At 30.6% G+C, this 22,666-nt stretch overlaps 1 protein-coding gene across 2 annotated transcripts; it reads left to right on the top strand.

Annotated features, from left to right (window-relative positions):
• The first annotated feature begins 1,087 nt into the window (after positions 1–1,087).
• Positions 1,088–18,134, top strand: LOC132720638 (uncharacterized). Of its 2 annotated transcripts, none has more exons than XM_060704816.1 (3): positions 1,088–1,478; positions 2,954–3,040; positions 3,429–4,458. In XM_060704816.1, exons 1-3 carry the CDS (start codon positions 1,172–1,174, stop codon positions 3,752–3,754), a joined length of 720 nt encoding a protein of 239 aa, XP_060560799.1. In that variant the 5' UTR covers positions 1,088–1,171; the 3' UTR covers positions 3,755–4,458. The 2 variants fall into 2 exon arrangements, with proteins under 2 accessions (XP_060560799.1, XP_060560791.1); XM_060704808.1 differs by lacking the exons at positions 2,954–3,040; positions 3,429–4,458 and adding exons at positions 16,741–16,827; positions 17,192–18,134 and having other exon boundaries at positions 1,105–1,478.
• The last annotated feature ends 4,532 nt before the right edge of the window (positions 18,135–22,666 follow it).

Genomic DNA, 22,666 nt, shown 5'->3' with positions numbered 1-22,666 from the left:
ACAGAGGGCAATATAATAATATATGCTTTACATTCATAACAATAATTTGACAGTCGTTTTCAATCTTTGTTTCACTGGCAAACAATTTCAGCGTCCTAGAACAATACCTATTTGTACGATTCCGCTGCGAAAGTTTCCTAATGTACCCTATGTGATTTATTCAATATTAACTAACACTAGTATTCTTCAATGTTTTAAACAATCGTAATTTGTTTCTTACAGTACCATTTCGGGGTGAGTCTTAATTAACAGTACAGTTAAAATGATGAACATAATCTCCCAATACTTAATGCAATATAATGTTAAACAGCTCTTGCTATTGTAGTATCGGATTTTCAGCAAAATCGTTCCATCTTATATTTTTAACAACGCACAGATTTGAGATTTCAATTCTAATATCTTTTACCTGACAAATTACTTCCCAATGAAAATCTTTGTTTATTTATCATGCTTACATTCATATTACTAAATTTACTCCAATTTGCTGACACAGTTTTCCAACAAAATATATATAACAGGCGTCCAACCAATATAGCCACAAACTTATTCATTTTGGAGAATATTTTCACATATGCATATGTGTTTACTTGTACATATGTCGCTTCATACCTTTTTGTATATGCTTAAGAGATACATAAATAGCTTTAGTTTGAGCAGTAAGTATTCCTGATCGAGTATGAGCAGCCTGAGCAACAGTTTTAGCTGTAATCAAGATGTTTGGTAAGTACAAGGCCAATATTTTTATACTGTGTAACATAGTTTAAAGTTGTATGTCCTATTCTAAATACATAGTTGCTATAAGTACAATATCATCGGCAGATAACAGGAATGTAACATTTTTATATTACATATTACCACTTATAACCTAAAGATGAAGTATTGTCAAAATGATTTGAAATATATTTGTTTTGTTTTTTCCAAAAGAAGGCGTATCGAACGTATCTTACACACTAGGTTTTGTCTCAAGTGATATATAAGGTATGAGGTGGCAATATTCTAAATCAAGTTTAAATTTAAGATAAAATGTTTGTTTCAGAAGACAGTAACTTTTTGACTAGCCTTCTACACATGATTTCAAGTTAAATATGTAAAATAGCGAAATAGCGAAAACGGAAGTCATTAAAGCCTACGTTTTCATTTTCATTTTGTTTCCCTGATAATCAAGTAAACAATGTTGTTCTCTGGAAGCTTGGTGTTTCTTCTTTTACTCTTAAATTACTCTTTAAGTCTGCCTTTAGCGAATGAACCAATGTGCTCAAAATTTGCTTATGACGAGCAATTGTTAGAAAAAATGATTAGGCAGGAAATAAAGGTAGAAACGATGCAGGATGACATTAAGAAAACGCAAGAAACTGTTTCATTTACGCTTGAGGAAATTAAGAAAACTAGTGTAGAGGTGTCTAAAACACTGGAGAGCTTGCAGAACAATGCCACGGAGGTGATGAAAGGGATCATCCGCGACAAAGAAAGAAATGAAGGTAATGTATTTATCTAATTATTACAGTTTAATTTACCTATTCTTCTACAAGCTTTAAGGGAAATTTATTACAACCTAATACCATCAACATTTGCTATTGTATTATTCTAAAGACAATTCTTTTATTACTTTGTCAATGGATAATACGGTTCATAGATAAGCTCGTTACAAGTAAACAATGCTATTCTAAAATCAATATACAGCACCGAATTGTCTTATGTTGATTAATATATTTGTTGAAAGTTACTGATTATATATATATATATTTTTTTTTTTTGGTGCGGTAGAGGATTTTGAGTAAATTCATACATGTACAATTCTAAATGTTTTGTATATAATCAGCCTAAAATTCCAATTAAGATCGTAATTGGAGAAAGTACCGATTCTATACATTTAGTGTTTCCATTTCAAAAACAACAATCATAATGCATGTAACTAATGACTACAACAATATTCATTGATACAGATTATATTGTTTAAATTTGTATACTGAGTGAAATCTACATTTCTTGTACAACAGCATTTACTTTTCTTGAAAATGTTCGTTTTTAATGTTTGTTCGAACAACTGTCAGTGATACCCACGTAAATTTTGATTTTATAGTTTCACCGATTGTTAACTCGTTTAAATTAATTATATACATAAATGAGTGGTAAATTTTAAACGTATATTATTAAATGTACTTTGATTTCCATCATGTATCATATGAACACTATACAGTTCATACTTTTTCAGTATATCTGGTTTAACTTATTCTTAGGCGTGTGCTAAGATACATTGACGATATAATGCATTATAAGCATGCTTTCCACGATTTAAATCGTGAATGGTGTTGAATGACCTATGTTTTGAATTAGTCGTCTAATTGGAAGAAGTTCAATTCTGTTTATCAACTAGGGCTTCCTTTTATGTTTGTTAATAACTGTGCATTGTCTTGTCGTAAAACATTTTAAAAATCGATATATACATAAACATTATGTATCCATATATATACATTATAATTCTCTTGAAAAGATATAGCATAATACATGTATTTCAAATAATTACATTACTCTTTGTTCATTAAACTAAACAAAAATGCACTACTAGAAGTGTTCGTTTAATACATAATCTGAATTATCTTTACATTTTGTCAATATTGTCTAATATTAAAACATTTTAGAACGATCATATACTGTGAGATATGCATTATACTAGATAGTTCTTAACATCAATGTTTAATGAAAAAATGTCTTCCCTAATTAAACTAGGTAATCAGAATATGATTTTTTGTGCGGTAAACAATATTGATAATCAGATACGAATTGTTGCTAACAATGATGAGAAACCCAATTCACATTCACAAATATCCATGTGACGCCAATGTGCTCTACAAGGTGTCTATAAATTTAGCCCGAAATGTCCAAAATCTGGCTTAAAATTTGAAGTATACTATTTTAAGAATGAAGAACCAAGATTTTGTTTAATTCTTGACAGAAATATTGAAAGCAACATTCGAAGAACAACGGAATAATTTCACAACTGATATGGAAGAAGGAAGGAAGATGTTAAAAGAACTTTCAGGTAAGATCAAAGAATATCAGCACATTAATCAAGTATTTTTCTTTTCATAGATTAAACGTAAAGATGAATGCGACAATTACTTACATTATCATTGTATATTCAAATAAATAATCATAGATACATGTATTAAAACTTATAAGTCATATCAGGATATGAGTTAGAATTAAGTTGTGTTTATTTGTTCTTTTGCTTTTGGAGAACATAAGTTTCTGTTTGGTTTTTAGAGTTCTATCCAAAACATTCATTTGTGTGGGTATTTCAATTTGACGTTTATCTTAATCCTTTTTTAAGCAAGTAAATGCAAATCGTATAATTTATGATAGAATAATAAACGTTATCCAACACATTTACTTTCTTAAATCTTTTCTCTGTCTTTCTTATTTTACAGAAAACATGAAGAAACCTTCCATTGCATTCTTTGCACACAATGTGGTAGATCTAAAGCTTGACAAGTTCGACAAAATCATCATATTTACCACAGCCACGACCAATGAAGGATCAGGATATGACACTTCCACTGGAATCTTCACAGCACCTGTCGGGGGATTGTACCAATTTATTATAAACTATTGTACATACACGAAGACACATTCACCTCTTGCGTTGGTACTATCAGGAAACGTGATGGCTCGATCGTCAAATTATGTTGCAAACGGCTATCCTTGCTCCTCCTTTTCTGCTGTAATAAGAGTGAAATCGGAAGAGAAGATATGAGTCAAAGGTTTGTCTGGCTTATCCAGTTATGCCTTATATAAAGATAGTTGGAGGATGAACTCCTTCAGTGGAACTCTTGTCAATAAGTAAAACATTCATTAACCTTACGCATGAAATGTAACAGGATTTTTTTACAAATACACGTATAATACATAAAATTCATATACATTAAAATACAAATCAACTAAGATTTATAAGAGACATATATAACCATTATCATATATAATATGACTTTTTACATAGAAAACAGATAAGAACTAGAATACTCCTATTATTCTGATTCATTTTCAAATTGCTTCAGAAGAAATAAAAGAGAAAATAGAAGTGGGATAATTTGGCAATATACACAACAACTTATAGAAGTTCAGTTCATTAATTTTGATTTCCTTTTGTATTATAATTTATTGGTATATAATAACTAAGTCTCTAGAGAATTAAGTTTTTTGACGCTTCTCATAGACAAATACAAAGTCTAAGAAAGTTACTTTTATATTCTACTATATGTACTATGTTCTGTTTTATATACGTAAGACTTAATGCATCATGATGGCCCTCATTAGCATTGTGTTTGTTTGTTTTTTATATTTATAGATGTTTTCAAAACGGCAAATGTTAAACTTTAACTTAATTGATTTCTTATCATCAGCTATATGTGCATGTATGTCTCAATATATAAATATCGTTTCGAAATTGGAAAAGAAAAAGGATATTCAATAGTTTATGCTATATCTATGTGAACTTATTAAAATACTTTTTGTGTTCTATGCGAAAGTGAGGTTTCATGCGGAAAAGTGATATGAAATAATTCATCAAACAGATCATTGGAGAAATATTTAATTAATTTGTCAACGGGAAAGATGTCCTTAAAAATAAGCACAAAGAATAAATATGAAGTGGATCAAATCTAGATGGTATCACTTTATACTGTAAATAAAGGGAAAGGAAATATAGATGTTTTGTTTTTCAAATAATTTGAGCACAATCAAAGGATATTGTGATTACCACAATGTGTGTCCTTTTCACTTGTTAAGGAATGTGTTATGCTCCATATTTGCACGCAAAGTCTTTGAAGGGGATTTTTAAGTATTTTTTTTTTATCAACAAGTGTCATACTAGAAATATTGTTCAATGAATTCTTTGAAAGTATGTTTTTTTACATACCGTAATTGATTTATTCCAAACTTTTCATATTAAAAACACGAACTTTGATTTTAAAATATTGGTGTTAAAACAGATTGCTATTAATATAAATCTTTTATATATTCTAGATGTCAAAAACCTATTTAGTTACAACTACATATCATGGAACTATGTTGTTAATTTTTCCATTGTTTCCTGATCAGCTGTTATTCAGACCCCAAGCTAAACCTATTTTAGCTGTTGGTTTAAACGAAATATTTCAATTAATTTTTCACAGTTTCAAACAGAAAAATGATTTAGTAATTTCCTAGAGTAAGTTCTCTTTTTCAATGTAATCTTGTCACCATAATGTAGCAGTGCTAATATTTTAACATTTAATCATTTTTTTAAATATTTATATTTTTGGTCATGATGTGCCTTTAATGTTTACAGGCATCATTGGTCTTTAATACTAGTGAAAACTTCTCACACATTCCAATATATTGTACATGTTTAACTATTTATAATCTGAGTTGACAGGTGTATGTTTTCATCCAATCAGATGAGAGCTCTATTCTTCTTATATTGTGATCACATGACCAGGTTTGGTGTGTAGTTTCAAAAAGTTTTAGAGTTAGAGAAGGTTGATATTTTGCTTTGCTCTTTGATAGTTTATTTTATATTTAAAGTGTTTGGAGGAGAATTGGACTAAGGTATTTATTCTTTTTGGGTTTACAGTTGGTTATCTATCTCTAGGTTTAAATGGTTTAAAATTAAATTATATGTATGTTTTTCATGTTTTATGGGTTTTATATGTCTTGGACTGATTCTTGAGTTGTTTTGGATTTTTGTGTAAGAATTTGTAATGGCGATGATCTAAAATACTATTTCTCCTATTCTTAACATCTTGCATGAATATAACCTTAATTTACAGCACAAGTCACAACACGGGAGGTCGAGTGATTTTTTGTGGAGGATATTTATAAAATAAAAAGAGGGTACTTTTTTTCACTCAAAAGGTTATAATGATTTTTTGTTTTTGTGTAAGTTATATACATATTTACATGTATGTAAATAGTGGTTTTAGATGAGTTTTTACTTTTACAAAGTGAAAGTGACAGGTTTTACAAGTAATATTTATAATGTTTTATAAAGGAGTAATTTTAATAATTTTTAAAAATAAGACTTTAAAGATTCTTTTTTAAAAATTGATTTTTTTTAAAATTTTATAAAAATTTTACCTATATTTTTTTTGTAATATATTTATGATGCCTTATTTTTTTTCAGGCCCATTCTGTTTTGTGTTATTTATTTTGAAATACTACCCGAAAAAAATATCTAGCCAAAAACCCTATTGTGTTGTTTAACCCTGAGACCTTAGAGGCCCAGCTGCTAGACTGGCGCCCAACGTTGTGATTGCTGATATACGAGGTGTGGATTGTCGTGGTACATCGGTGTGGATTGGCGTGGTAAAGTGGTGTGGATTGGCGTGGTACAGTGGTGTGGATTGGCGTGGTATGGTTGTGTGGATTGTCGTGGTACAGTGGTGTGGATTGGCGTGGTACAGTGTCATTGGTATTGGAATGTGGATTGTTTGGTTATTGCATAGATCAATCTGAGGACAGATTTCAGCATTGTGAGAGGAGCAGCATCATTGTGGAACTGTATGACTGTGTGTGTGAAATTGGACAAGTGAATCACTTATTACCTAGGTGTTAGTATTGTATATTGGTGAGTTTAAGTGTAAATATTTACCTGGGTCACTATTTGTATATTTTTATCTGTTTATAAAATTTAAGTAAATTATAATTTACATTTTGAAGGAAAATTTCATATTAATTATGTAATTAATCATGTAATTGTTGATTTATAAGTCTCTAAGTTAAGCAATTATATTCAGTAAGATTTAAGACATACTGTAACAATACATGTTATTACTTTTGTAAGTTGTGTAAAGATAAAGCTTAACAGAGAATATATTTTGCTAGAATTTGTGTTAATATCAAGATTAGATTAATCTAAAGTTACTTAATTATTAATTACAAATAAGATTTCGCTTCAAGTCAAGATAAAGGAATTTTAAGTAATTGATATTTTATTTATTAATTAATTTGGTGACCCAGTACATAATAATTGTATGTATTAGTTAATGCTATAAGGAATGTGAGTATATTTTTTTATGTAAGAATAAATGTAAAGATCTGTAAGAGAAGTTCACAACAAAGCACTTGGTTGAGGTATTTACTGCATGGAGTTATCTTCTCTTTAACAAATATCTATTTCTATAATTCTTCATCATCCATTCATTTTCTCCGTAATATTTGAGTGTAATATATTCAGCAGATTAAGTCGGATTATTGTTTTACGGTAAATCTGGTATTTTGTCGGTTGGTTCATTGTGTTGTTACATTTCGAGCGGGATTTTACTGGTAGTTAGGTGTTCGCAGTGATTTTTGTTTAAAATTTGGAACAGTTATACTATTTATTTTGATTGGTTCTACCAACCTGCTGTGGTCTGTGATTACAATTTGATTTAGAAGTAAATTGTGATTAATTAATTTAAGTTAATATCTGTCATCTTTATAACTAATAGCTGTGATTTGCAGCACATATTTGTTTCCAATTTTCTACAGATAAGATTACAGATTCTCTGTCATCTTTATAACTAATAGCTGTGATTTGCAGCACATATTTGTTTCCAATTTTCTACAGATAAGATTACAGATTGCAGATTACAGATTTACAGATTACAGAAAACAGATACAGATATTTATATGCATAAATTGTTTTTAGGTTACTGAGCTCGATGTGAAGATATATTCTCACAAGCCGTGGAATTAAAGGCATTGACAGGAACACAAGAGGAAATGTTAATGAATGTGTTATACAATGGACTTCGAACAAAACTTAAACAAGCAGCAAACTACAAATTTGAAACAGTGAAGGATTATGACAAGTTTAAAATAGAATTACGGAAAATAGAAAGTAGTCTAGAAGAAGAAAAAGAAAATGACAGTAGAACTAAATGCAACGTAGCTATGAGAGTGGAGCAGAAATCAGAGTTAAGTGAAGTGAAAGAATTATTGGTGAAGATGAATGCTAGAATAGATAAGTTAGAAAAAGAGAAAGAACAGAATACTCAGCCACATTATCAACAACAACAACATGGTTCCAATTATCAACAGAGAGGATATAGGGGAAATTTCAGAAGAAACTTCAATGATAGAGGTAGAGGTCGTAGATCATATCAGCCAACTCGTCCTATTGGTGCAGAGAACATGCTACCTACTTGTTATAAATGCAACAAAAAGGGTCATATAGCCAGGAACTGCCCAAACTAGTGACTGCCTCAATTGTGGGATCGAATAGAGGCAAGGAATATTACTTAGAAGATCCTAAATTAGTCGGACCATCAACAGAAGCTTCAATAGAAATAAATAAGATAAAAACATCAGCATTACTAGACACTGGAAGTTGTATTAGCAGCATAAGTAAAAGTTTTTATGATGAACATTTGAAAGATATACCACTTAATCCTCTGACAGAAATATTAAAGGTAGAATGTGCTGACGGAAGTAACTTGCCATACTTAGGATACATCGAAGCATCTCTTTCAACATTTGGAATTCCACAATCAAAAGAACAACAGTGTTTATTCCTGATAACACCAGAAACTAAATACAGTGAAAAGACACCAGTACTCTTAGGCACAAACATTTTGAATGAATTACTTCAACAATGTTAAGTCAAGTTTACATACGCCTTGGTATCTGACCTTTCGATGTCTTACAATACAACAAAGGGAGTTGAAACGAAACAAAAACAGAATTGCTATCGTACGATCAGCAGAACCGAATTTGATAGTTATTGGACCTAATCAGTCGATAAATGTGAGAGGATATACAGACAAAGAACTGAAATTCCATGATACCTGTGCAATATTACAAGAAACCGATGATACAAACTTACCAGACTTTGTTGTCATTACACCATCAATGATAAACTACAGTTACAAGAAGAATGATGAAATATTTGTGAACATATCAAACATCACGTGTAGTTCTGTTACAATTTCTCCGAAATAAATCATTTGTGAAATACAACCTGTAACCATAGACGAATCAATATTTCAGAAGTTGGAAAATGAACACAAATCAAAAATATTAGATGAAATTCATATCGAATAGAAACTGACAGCAGATGAAACAAAACAGATATATGACCTTCTAGAAGCACACATAGATATTTTTTCAAAAGACGATTCAGACATTGGCAATTGTGAAATGATAAAACATCGCATAGATTTAGTGAATGACATTCCATTCAAACAACGTCGTCGTAGAATACCTCCTGCTATGATTGATGAAGTGAGAAAACATCTTGAACAATTATTGGCTAGTGGAATTATTTCTAAATCAAAATCTCCATGGGCATCAAACATCGTTTTAGTTAGAAAGAAAAATGGAAAACTACGAATGTGTGTTGACTACAGAATGTTAAACAAAAGGACAATAAAAGATGCTTACGCTCTACCCCGAATAGAAGAAATTTTTGATTGTTTAGGCTCGTCAAAGTGTTTCAGTGTAATAGACATGAAAAGTGGATATCATCAAGTTCCTATCGAAGAAATACACAAAGAACGAACAGCTTTTACAGTCGGAAGCCTTGGATTTTTTCATTACAACAAAATGCCGTTTGGTCTTTGCAACGCACCAGCAACTTATCAGAGACTTATGGAGGAATGCCTTGGTGACTACAATATGAAAATCTGTGTTATATACCTAGATGACCTCATCATATTTTCAAATAGTTTTGAGCAACATTTAGAAAGACTGGATCTAGTTCTAACAAGACTTCAAGAATGTAATTTAAAACTATTAGCAGATAAATGCTATTTTCTTCAAAAGAAAGTGAAATTTCTCGGACATGTTGTAAGTGAATTTGGAGTTGAGACAGATCCTGATAAGATAGAAAAAGTAAAGAATTGGCCAGTACCGACAAATGCAGATTCACTCAGATCATTTTTAGCTTTCACTGGATATTACAGACGTTTCGTAAAAGATTTTTCAAAAATAACTAGACCATTAAATGAACTTCTTCCTCCAGCATCGTCAAAGAAAAATGGTAAAACTAAACAGAAAGAATGGAAATGGACAGATACAGAACAGAAAACATTTGATCACTTGAAGGATATTTTAACTTCACCACCCGTCTTAGCTTATCCAGATTTTTCTAAACCATTTGAAGTACATACGGACGCATGTGGGTTCGGACTTGGTGGAATATTATACCAGAAGCATGAAGATAAGAATAGAGTCATAGCTTATGCAAGCAGAAGTTTAACAAAATCTGAAAAGAACTATCCAGCATTCAAACTTGAGTTTTTGGCATTGAAGTGGGCTATAACAGATAAATTTAGTGACTATTTACAAGGAAATCATTTTACAGTTTACACTGACAACAATCCGCTTACGCATATATTGACAAGTGCTAAATTAGACGCAACAGGTCAGAGATGGGCTTCTGCATTAGGTGCATATGATTTCAACATAATCTATAGACCAGGTCACAAGAACATTGATGCTGACGCAATGTCACGTTATCCCCATGAAAAGGCAAAGGATGAAGAAGGTGATTACATCAAACTTGAAAATAACACTGTGAAAGCTATTTGTGGTTGCATACAAGAAGATCCTTATATAGAAGTAATACCAGCAGCATCAATAAATATCATAGAAGCAACGGATTCACCTGGAAAACCATTAGCTCAAATTGAAACAAGAGCAATGTCAACATGGCCATCCCCCGCCGAATGTGTTTGCTCATTGGAAGAATGTATATGTAGTAGAGCGGAATAATTCCATTTTAAGAGGTCTTTTGGTAATGAAAACTGATGGCTATAGTGATTACAGATTTGAAACCTATGTGAATACTGATGGCTGAAAAAAACAAAGGGCAATTACTGAAAAATAATGCAGGGTAGTTTATCATTCTTGTGTGCTGCATCCCTCCTCAGTAAAATCTATCCACCTATTGAAGTTTCAAGTTGATACCTCAAATACTTTTTGAGAAAAAATTGAATTGAAAAAATTAAGTATGAAAAAGAACAAAGGGCAATAACACAACAATTATAAAAGGTAGAGTTATCATTCTTGTGCAGTGCACACCTCCTGAGTGAGATCTATGCACCTATGAAGTTTCATTTTGATATCTCAAAGGCTTTTTGAGTTATGCTCTGGACAAAATTAATTTTTGAAAATAACAAAGGGCAATAACTCAAATAATAATGCAGGTAGAATTATCATTCTTAAGCACTGCACTCCTCCTCAATGAGATCCATCCACCTTTGAAGTTTCAAGCTGATACCTCAAATACTTTTTCAGATAAGCTCTGGACAAAATAGCATGAAAAAAAACAAAGGGCAATAACTCAAAAATTGTATAGGGAAGAGTTATCATTCTTGCGCACAACATTCCTCCTCAATAAGATCTATCCACCTATGACATTTCATGTTGATATCTCAAACACTTTTTGAGTTATGCTCCACTCATATATACCGTTAAATGTAATTAATATGTTTTATTATCCACATAACTTATGCCTGAATGTTTGTCTGTGATTGGAGTCAATCAAGTTAATTCTTTTTTACCTTAAACCTAGACAAATTTCTATATAAGCCGAACACGAATCCGAAATAAATAGATAATTAAACTTTGTACCTGCAATTTGCAGTTTTTAAAAAGCTGTGTTCAGGAAAAGAGGTCAGATATGTTATTTGAATTTCCAATAATAACCAATTGTGGAAATAAATTTTAACATGATATTATACAAAATACAATATAGAAACACAGAAAATGATAGAAATGATAAAATGCTTACGAAATGTTAAGTGTCTAGACTAAGTGTTTTCTCGGGGTTAATGTGTAAGTAGAATCAGTGAGAAACAAAGGGCATATTGAAATATTGGTAACGTTGTCTTCTTAATGTGTATATGAATAATAAATCAATAATATGTTTAGGAAAAAATAAAGTTAACTTTGCCAAGTACTTCGGAAATAACGTCAGTCTCCAATAAGTTTCGATCACACGAGTTCGTCTTTCTAACGTTTCCTAAGTATTTTTACATATAAAATAAACCACAAGGTGTAGCTTAATATGATTGTTCCGACTATAATCTTATGTTTTTCGATAAATTAAAGTAAGATATGAGTCACATTACACTGTTTAAAACTAAATGAAATAAAAGGCAAAACTAATTAACATCTTATAAAAGAATTAAGGATAACAACTTACCTAAGTAATTAACAATGTAAAGGAACGCCAATGCATTTTTTCATATCTCTTCTCTCGCTGTATGAAATTGAAAATGATTTAAAACTATTTTAGCTAGATATAGTCCGCATTCAATGGAAACTGATTTTTTTTTTCGACAAGCCATAAATGCTTCCATGCAACCGTTGTGTGCGTGAGAAATGCCCAAACTGTTCATTTAATAATAATAATATTGATTGGTTCTTCGCATCCTTATACATGCTAGTCGATATGTTATTTGTTACTGAAGGACACGGAGAAGTATCTTTAGATATGCAACGATATTCTTCTTCCACACTTACCTTCTTAAACATAGATTATAATGATAAGCTAAATATTTAAGTAAATAATAAATGAGTATGATTTAATTTTTATTGGCTGAATAATTCTAGAACCAATATACGTAGAAATGCAAAAAGGATTGAATATACACTTGCCTGTTTCGTAAAAACAATAATTTATTGTTTTATTTGCACAAGAGTAGCTTGAATAGATTGTGCTTCCCTTTCCTGATTTTTTGTTATTTCGACTGCATAATACATAACATAGTTTTTGCTTGTAATATAGCTGTTCTTTATAACTCTGTTAATCTACAAATGTTTCCCACGAGAAATAAGCAAGTCTAAGAAAACTATTAAAGTGTAACTTAATCTGCACATGACAGATGTTTTACAAGAAAACACAAAAACATGATTAATGCATTTAAAATGACTAGTTTTTTAGTTTTTCTCTTCAGAGGATAATATATTTTTAATGTCAAGTAGAGTATAACATTAATTAAGAAAACCTACCCACTACATCTGCTAATTTCAGTCGATTTTTAAAGAGGGTTGTATACTAAATCCTAGATACGTGGTTTTCTTATTTTATATCTATATTACAATGTACTTTACACTTGTCAAAATTCACGCTCTCCTTGTCATAGGATACTCTGATAATAATTGCAATTGTTTATCAAGATCTTATCAAGGTAAGTTACTGTAACAATATGTCAATATTATATGACTATAACATGATTCTTGCAAGCTTATATTGTATTTCTCTATATCATTTTAATTCATTTATAAGTAAATGGCAAATTCATTACTATTAGAAGATCATTGAAGTGATATTGCTATTTAAGACCATACATATGACAATATTTATGACATCGCTTAAATTATATGCTTTTCGGGTGGTTAACCCAGAAATATATCAGTGAGAATTAATCTGATAATTTCACTGTTTGAAACAGTTGAAATTATTCCAATTGAATATATTTTCACTGTTTCGAATTTAAGCCTGTTTCGTTGTGTCAGTGAAATACCAGGTTGATAGCAATTTAATGACGTGACGCGTAAATGACGTCACTTGTATAATTATTTGATGCCCTTTTCATTTGGTACTAGGTTAAAATGTCGTTTTTAACGTTTCTTTTTGGAATAATCGGAATATCAACTTTGCCGTCATAATTCTATTCTTCGTCGGGATGATGTTCCAATTGTCGCATATTTTATAAGTGAATCAGAGTATTATCAATGTACACAAGTAAGCTGAAATATAAAATACAATCTGAAAATCAAGTCGTAAATAGAATCATACAGAATCATACAGAGGGCAATATAATAATATATGCTTTACATTCATAACAATAATTTGACAGTCGTTTTCAATCTTTGTTTCACTGGCAAACAATTTCAGCGTCCTAGAACAATACCTATATTTGTACGATTCCGCTGCGAAAGTTCCTAATGTACCCTATGTGATTTATTCAATATTAACTAACACTAGTATTCTTCCATGTTTTTAAACAATCGTAATTTTGTTTCTTACAGTACCATTTCGGGGTGAGTCTTAATTAACAGTACAGTTAAAATGATGAACATAATCTCCCAATACTTAATGCAATATAATGTGTTAAACAGCTCTTGCTATTGTAGTATCGGATTTTCAGCAAAATCGTTCCATCTTATATTTTTAACAACGCACAGATTTGAGATTTCAATTCTAATATCTTTTAGTACCAGACAAATTACTTCCCAATGAAAATCTTTTGTTTATTTATTATGCTTACATTCATATTACTAAATTTACTTCAATTTGCTGACACAGTTTTCAACAAAATATATATAACAGGCGTCCAACCCAATATAGCCACAAACTTTATTCATTTTGGAGAATATTTTCACATATGCATATGTGTTTACTTGTACATATGTCGCTTCATACCTTTTTGTATATGCTTAAGAGTACATAAATAGCTTTAGTTTGAGCAGTAAGTATTCCTGATCGAGTATGAGCAGCCTGAGCAAACAGTTTTAGCTGTAATCAAGATGTTTGGGTAAGTACAAGGCCAATATTTTTATACTGTGTAACATAGTTTTAAAGTTGTATGTCCTATTCTAAATACATAGTTGCTATAAGTACAATATCATCGGCAGATAACAGGAATGTAACATTTTTATATTACATATTACCACTTATAACCTAAAGATGAAGTATTGTCAAAATGATTTGAAATATATTTGTTTTGTTTTTTCCAAAAGAAGGCGTATCGAACGTATCTTACACACTAGGTTTTTTGTCTCAAGTGATATACAAGGTTGGTATGAAGGTGGCAATATTCTAAATCAAGTTTAAATTTAAGATAAAATGTTGTTTCAGAAGACAGTAACTTTTGGACTAGCCTTCTACACATGATTTCAAGTAAAATATGTAAAATAGCGAAATAGCGAAAACGGAAGTCATTAAAGCCTACGTTTTTCATTTTGTTTTCCTTGATAATCAAGTAAACAATTTGTTCTCTGGAAGCTTGGTGTTTCTTCTTTTACTCTTAAATTACTCTTTTAAGTCTTGCCTTTAGCGAATGAACCAATGTGCTCAAAATTTGCTTATGACGAGCAATTTTGTCTAGAAAAAATGATTAGGCAGGAAAATAAAGGTAGAAACGATGCAGGATGACATTAGGAAACGCAAGAAAACTGTTTCATTTACGCTTGAGGAAATTAAGAAAACTAGTGTAGAGGTGTCTAAAACACTGGGAGAGCTTGCAGAACAATGCCACGGAGGTGATGAAAAGGGATCATCCGGACAAAGAAAGAAATGAAGGTAATGTATTTATCTTATTTATTACAGTTTGATTTACCTATTCTTCTACAAGCTTTAAGCGGAAATTTATTACAGCCTAAATACCATCAACATTGCTATTGTATTATTCTAAAGACAATTCTTTTATTACTTTGTCAATGAATAATTCGGTTCATAGACAAGCTCGTTACAAGTAAACAATGCTATTCTAAAATCAATATACAGCACCGAATTGTCTTTATGTTGATTAATATATTTTGTTGAAAAGTTACTGATTATATATATATATATTTTTTTTTTTGGTGCGGTAGAGGATTTTGAGTAAATTCATACATGTACAATTCTAAATGTTTTGTATATAATCAGCCTAAAATTCCAATTAAGATCGTAATTGGAGAAAGTACCGATTCTATACATTTAGTGTTTTCCATTTCAAAACAAACAATCATAATGCATGTAACTAATGACTACAAACAATATTCATTGATACAGATTATATTGTTTAAATTTTGTAATACTGAGTGAAATCTACATTTCTTGTACAACAGCATTTACTTTTTCTTGAAAAATGTTTCGTTTTTAATGTTTGTTCGAACAACTGTCAGTGATACCACTCGTAAATTTTGATTTTATAGTTTCACCGATTTGTTAACTTTACGTTTAAATTAATTATATACATAAATGCAGTTGGTAAATTTTAAACGCATATTATTAAATGTACTTTGATTTCCATCATATATCATATGAACACTATAAAGTTCATACTTTTTTCAGTATATCTGGTTTAACTTATTCTTAGGCGTGTGCTATTGACGATATCATGCATTATAAGCATGCTTTCCACGATTTAAATCGTGAATGGTGTTGAATGACCTATGTTTTAAATTAGTCGTCTAATTGGAAGAAGTTCAATTCTGTTTATCAACTAGGGCTTCCTTTTATGTTTGTTAATAACTGTGCATTGTCTTGTCGTAAAATATTTTAAAAATCGATATATACATAAACATTATGTATCCATATATATACATTATAATTATCTTGAAAAGATATAGCATAATACATGTATTTCAAATAATTACATTACTCTTTGTTCTTTAAACTAAACAAAAATGCACTATTGGAAGTGTTCGTTCCAAACATAATCTGAATAATCTTTACATTTTGTCAATATTGTCTAATATTAAAACATTTTAGAACGATCATATACTGTGAGATATGCATTATACTAGATAGTTCTTAAAATCAATGTTTAATGAAAAAATGTCTTCCCTAATTAAACTAGGTAATCAGAATATGATTTTTTGTGCGGTAAACAATATTGATAATCAGATACGCATTGTTCCTAACAATGATGAGAAACCCAATTCACATTCACAAATGGCCATATGACGCCAATGCGTTCCTGAACCTGATCCGAGGTTTAAATTTTGAAGTATACTACGTTTAGAATTTAAGACATGTTCACCAAGATTTTGTTTTATTCTTGACAGAAATACTGAGAGCAACATTTGAAGAACAACGGAATAATTTCACAACTGATATGGAGGAAGGAAGGAAGATGTTAAAAGAATTTGCAGGTAAGATCAAAGAATGTCAGCACATTAATAGAGAATTTTCCTATTCATAGCTTTATAGTAAAGATGAATGTGACAATAACTTACATTATCATTGTATAAATACATAAATACATGTATTAAAACCTATAAATTATATCAAGTCTTGAATTAAAAAAATGTTCATTTGTTTTTTGCTTAATATATAAGTTTTTTTGGTAGTTGGAGTTCAAACCCAAACATTCGTTTTTGAAGATATTTTGATTTGACGTTTATTCAAAATATGTTGCCTCTGATTTTATTCCTTTTTAAAGCAAGAAAATGCAAATCGTACCATTCGTGACAGATTAATAAACGATATATGTTCTCAGTCTTTCTTAATTTACAGAAACAATTAAAAAGCCTTCCGTTGCATTCTTTGCACACAATGTGGTAGATCTAAAGCTTGACATAACAGGCAAAATCGTCATATTTACCACAGCAACGACCAATGAAGGATCAGGATATGACACTTCCACTGGGATCTTCACAGCACCTGTCGGGGGATTGTACCAATTTATTGTTGATTATTGTTCATACTACCAGCAACATTCACCTCTTGCGTTGGTGCTGTCAGGAAACGTGATTGCTCGGTCGTCAAATTATGATGTACAAACAAATACTTGCAGCTCCTTTTCTGCAGTTATAAGAGTGAAATCGGCAGAAAAATTATGGGTTAAATGTTTGTATGGCTCATCCGGTTATGCTTTACAAAAAAGTAGTTGGTTGATGAACTCCTTCAGTGGAATTCTTATCAACAAATAAATCATTTATAACCAACATTCTGATAGCAAACTGGGTAAATATATTTACGAAACTTAACATTAGGTAATTGAGAACAATAACAATGAAAATGAAATTGCCTGAAATCAATATCTGTAATAATGTTTATTTTCAATAACTTTGCATATCAGTAGTTATGTTCAACACAATAATGAATGAAATAATTTGTAAAATTTAAGCATAGTTTTGAAAGGTGCATTTATTTGAAAAACAAACTGTAGTGTAAATAATGACAGTATTTTTAAAAATTAGTTAAAAAAGAGTCATATTAAATTCAAGACATTTACAATGTATATGGTCTTTCATATATGATGAGGTTATTTATTGGTTTGACTGACTATGGGATATTTTTTCACATGATGTGGTAAAATTTCATGTATTTGCACAATTCGATTTGTGATTGATTGTGTTGAAGTAGGGCTTTTTTCAAAAGCTTGATCAGGACATGCTTTTTTGTATAATATACATGTATATGATAATAAAATGTATAAGCTTTTCTCGCAAACGTTCAATAATGTTGTTGTTTCTTTGGTTTAGTAGAAAGATAGTTAGGATATACAAGATTCGTGGTACTTATTGTTGGTTTTACGTTATACTTAAAGGTGGTTAATGTGTCTGAGACAAGACATAAAACCTGTCGTTCATTATATCATTATTTTGTTGTGATTATTTTTCGTAGCAAAAATAAATCATTCCGTGATACAAGTTGAAAAGTTATTGAAAGTGTAATAGAGTAGAGAAAGTCTAAAGCACAATAGTAAAATTAAATTATTCATAAGAAAAAGCATTAGAGAAATATTAAAGGGATATCTAATCAAAATTAAAGAGTACAGTTATTTTTCAAGGAAAATCAATTTGCCATCGCTTCCAATTATGATTCTATAAAATAAAGGGAAATAACTAGATATGCAAAATATCTCAACTAATCATACAAGTTACTTTTTTTGACATGTTCATCGATAGCCTGATTGTAGTGAGTTCTGCAGATATCTTCTTTGAAACACTCCTGTATTCGCTTAACATTTGTATACATGTATTGTTCATCTAAAAAAAGTAAAAGTAAAAGTGTCTATGTTATAAACATTATCACATTTCAATTTTACTTCAATGTGCATTTTCACATATGTGAACAAATCGTTAAATGCTAACAATGTAACATGATATTCCAATTTCAATTTATCTAATTTATATTAGCGAATCTTTGTAGTTTATCCATTCTTATGTTAAAAGGAATAGTGTATTATACTTCTTCAAGGATATGAGCAAATCATCAGCATTAACTAGAAATAAACATATCATTAAATGATATTAGTATAATTAAGTCTCCATAAAACTTATGTTATCAACAATTTGTCAGTCACAACTATTTCACTAAATATGGTGGATTCAGCTAATTTGTCTTTCATTAATCTTCTTTAAATACAAGTCAATTTCTAGAATCCGAAATTATATAATTAAAGCCTGCATTTTGCAATATTCATGTTCATGAAAGGAGGCCACGTAATCATAATTATGGCGGTCATCATGTGTTATATGAATTTTCAGCTAAATTCTATTAAACACGTATAAATATAGCAAAAAGCATAAACTGATAGAAATCTAATGAAATGTAAAGTGTATGTAGAGATAATGGTGGCTGCTTTGAATTATTCGTGTTTTCGACCCCGCCATCTTAACTTGTTAATTTTCGACTTTTCGCTTGACGGGGTCACAGGGCGAAAACATGCTTATAAGCGAGCTAGGCGAAGATTTATCTATTAAACTTCGCCCTGTGTCCCGCTAATTAGCGTGTTTTCGCCCCGCGACCCGCCGTTTTATTTCTTAAAATTCGCCACGCACCCCCGCTAAAGAACGTGTTTCCGCACCGCCCCCCTCCCGCCATCTTAACATGTTAATTCTCGACTATTCGCTTGGCGGGATCGCAGCGCGAAAACACGAATGACACAAATCAGCCATCATAGGAGTTAAGATAGAGTTTTGTGAAGTCAAGGGGAACAATATCCAGATAGAAAATTTGGTAACGATTTTATTATAGAATCCAAGCGCTATATGAAGAATATAATAATCATTTATTTAGAAAAATATTCAAGTATGTTTCACAAAGTACAATAAATATATAACTAAACGTCAATCTCCTCTAAGTTCCAAGCACGATTTCTTTAATACATTTGAAAAGCCCCGACTATAATCTTTATATCACACTGTTTAATATTAAAAGAGTTTGACATGAGGTGTTTTTTATTTTTTGTTTTATTTATTTATTTTCTTTTGTTTGGATAAATCTTAATTTTGATGGAGTTCAAGACCAATAAATCATATATGCAAACTTTCAGATCATCTGATCACCCCGTTCTTCCAAAATAATCATTTTGATGGTGGAAAATGTCAAACACTGTAAACTTTTCACTCAAATCGGGCTAAGACTTTTCTTTTAATTACTGAGTATATTTCTTCACTATCTTTTGCATATCTCTCTGTCATACATAAGTGCCCCAGATTATCAATGTAAGAATTTCAAATCTTATATTTATATTCTTCTGAAAGTTCGTTTAATGTAATGCAAAATTTTTGTACCAGTTTTATACATTCAAAGATATTCCAAAAAAAAGAACGTATCTACAATAACGAGTTTTATGTACCACGAATAGCGCTTTTATGAAACTGAAAATTATCTGAAATCTAACATTTTAGTGAGAGATACGACTCGTATAGTCTGCATTTATTAGAAACTGAAAAAAAATATAATGTATTTTTTTCACAAGCCATACATTCTTTCATGAAACCATAGACTGCTTGAGAAACAGCTATTCATTTCGTCCTTCGCATCCTTATAAACGCTTGTCGATATATCAGCTGTAACTGTAACATGGGGGCATGGGAAAAACAGTCCAACGAAGTATCTTTACAAACCGCAACGGTTTCTTTCACAGTAATGCTTCTTGATTCGCCTAAAAACTGGTCATTACGATAAGCTGAATATTTAATGTATATGTATATGTAAGTTCTCTTCTTTAACATTAATTGGCTGAATATAACTCTGGAATTGCAACAGTAGGATTGCCAGTGGATTGCATAAAAATGTGCGGGTTTCATGATACATTAATTAACAGCCAATTTTTTACAAAATGCTCATGCGGTAATGGGTTAAGAGGAATGTAAGATGTTTTTAACCTGAAAAAGAAGCGATAATTGTGAACAATTTGTCATAAAAGTAGCAAATTGTAAACAAAGTAGTATTTTGACTTCCATACAAAATACTTATTCACTATACCTGTACTTATTGCCAAAAAACAAGAGACGAAATGCTGTAGATGTCTCTGGTAATTGGCAAATGAGTAGCTGTTTGGATACTATGAAAGTACTCCAACATTAAAAAGCTTTTAGAAATAAAAATAAAAGCATTTCTGGGGCACAATGGGCCTTAAATTAAAAAAAAAAAAAATGGCAGAACGGGAAATACAGGGAATGGTGTAGGGGCAATTGATAATTGGTATGGGTCGAAACTGAAACTCCAAAGAGAGGAAATATTAACTGTTAACGGCAATACAAAAAGAATGGGTGACACAGAAACACAAGTGTTATTACATTTGTACATATAAAATATTAACACGACATACATTAAATGAACATACCGGGGCACTGTTTTGGAAATGCCAGTAGCAAAATCACTAATAGGATCTTTTAATATGTTAAATATGCACCAAACCTCACTCCAAGCCCCAAAATCAGACAAGATAGTGTCAATAAATGATTCATTGCGAAGCGAAATTACAACAGTTGCTTTGGTTACTAAAACTTTAAATGAATAAAACACGTTAATGCGTGTGAAAGGGAAAATGAACTTAAGTTACATTTTACTATTGTAATAAATGTCTGGAAAAAAGATCCCTCGGAAGCATTAAAAACAGCAAAATTACATGAAAAAGACTAGGTTTGATTGTAGTCTGTGCATGAGGTATAATGAAAAATGTGCAACATCCCTCACGCCCCCTAGCACCGACTTGAGGGGTACTTAATTCTCAACACTTTAAAGTGCTGGAGTCATTGATCACAAGGACCAGAAAAATATTACAACACTGAAGCAACTTTTTACGTCAGACTTAATAAGAGGATTGCATATAAATTTGCACATCTCCTTTTGTCTGAAAAATTATGTCATTGTGAAAATAACTGTTTAACCTGCAAATATACCGGTATAACGTATATTTGAGACACATACCTTTATGCATGTACAAAATGTTTCCCACGAGAAAAAAACTGTCTGACATTGAAACATTATTTTATTTCTCTAACGCCAAAATAGCAAAACTGTTTTCAAGAATTCATAAAATTTTTGATGCATTTCATACCAGGTTAAAGGTTTTTACTCCACTGTGTTTTTTCCCTTAATATTATCTTTTGAATACAGCGTAAACATTAATCAAAATGAAAATAAATCTAGTTAATTTACACCATTTAAAATAAAGCATAATGGAATTTCTAAAGTACACTGAAAACAGCAAGTTACAGGCTAGGTTTGATTGAGCCTGTTCATGGAAATTAAATTAGCAGCAACAATATTACTACTATTTCATCAATTTTAACACAGTCAAGTAAATTATGTCCAGCTGAAAATTGGAGTACCTCTGTAATGAATGCTCTAATCATTCTGGACCCAAGTTGCATTTTACTACTATAGGCTTATCACTTGGATTACATATAACTTTATGTTTCATTATACCTAAATCATTTTTAATTTCACCACAGTAAAACAAACACAATTTCTAGATTTTTTTCAACTGTATGTTTTTAACACATTGTTATATGAAGGTTTAACGTTGCCAAAAATTCAGCCTTGTTGATCTGAGTTGAACAGTTAGTTTACAGACAAAATACATTTGTATTTCTATGTAAGTAAACTCCAATGCTGTATTTTGGGATTGAGTTTGCCGATTTAATATTGTAAACATGTAGTTCAACAAAATATATACGACAAAATATTATCTGTTTTTCTGATAGTAGCAATACCAAGTGTTCATCATAACATGCGGAATACTCATTG

The sequence above is a fragment of the Ruditapes philippinarum genome, unplaced genomic scaffold (assembly GCF_026571515.1).
Source record: "Ruditapes philippinarum isolate M1 unplaced genomic scaffold, ASM2657151v2 ctg5349_1_1_1_1, whole genome shotgun sequence".
NCBI classification, from domain to species: domain Eukaryota; kingdom Metazoa; phylum Mollusca; class Bivalvia; order Venerida; family Veneridae; genus Ruditapes; species Ruditapes philippinarum.
The sequence above is the reverse complement of the archived record's forward strand: the minus strand, read 5'-3'. Positions and strand labels throughout refer to the sequence as shown.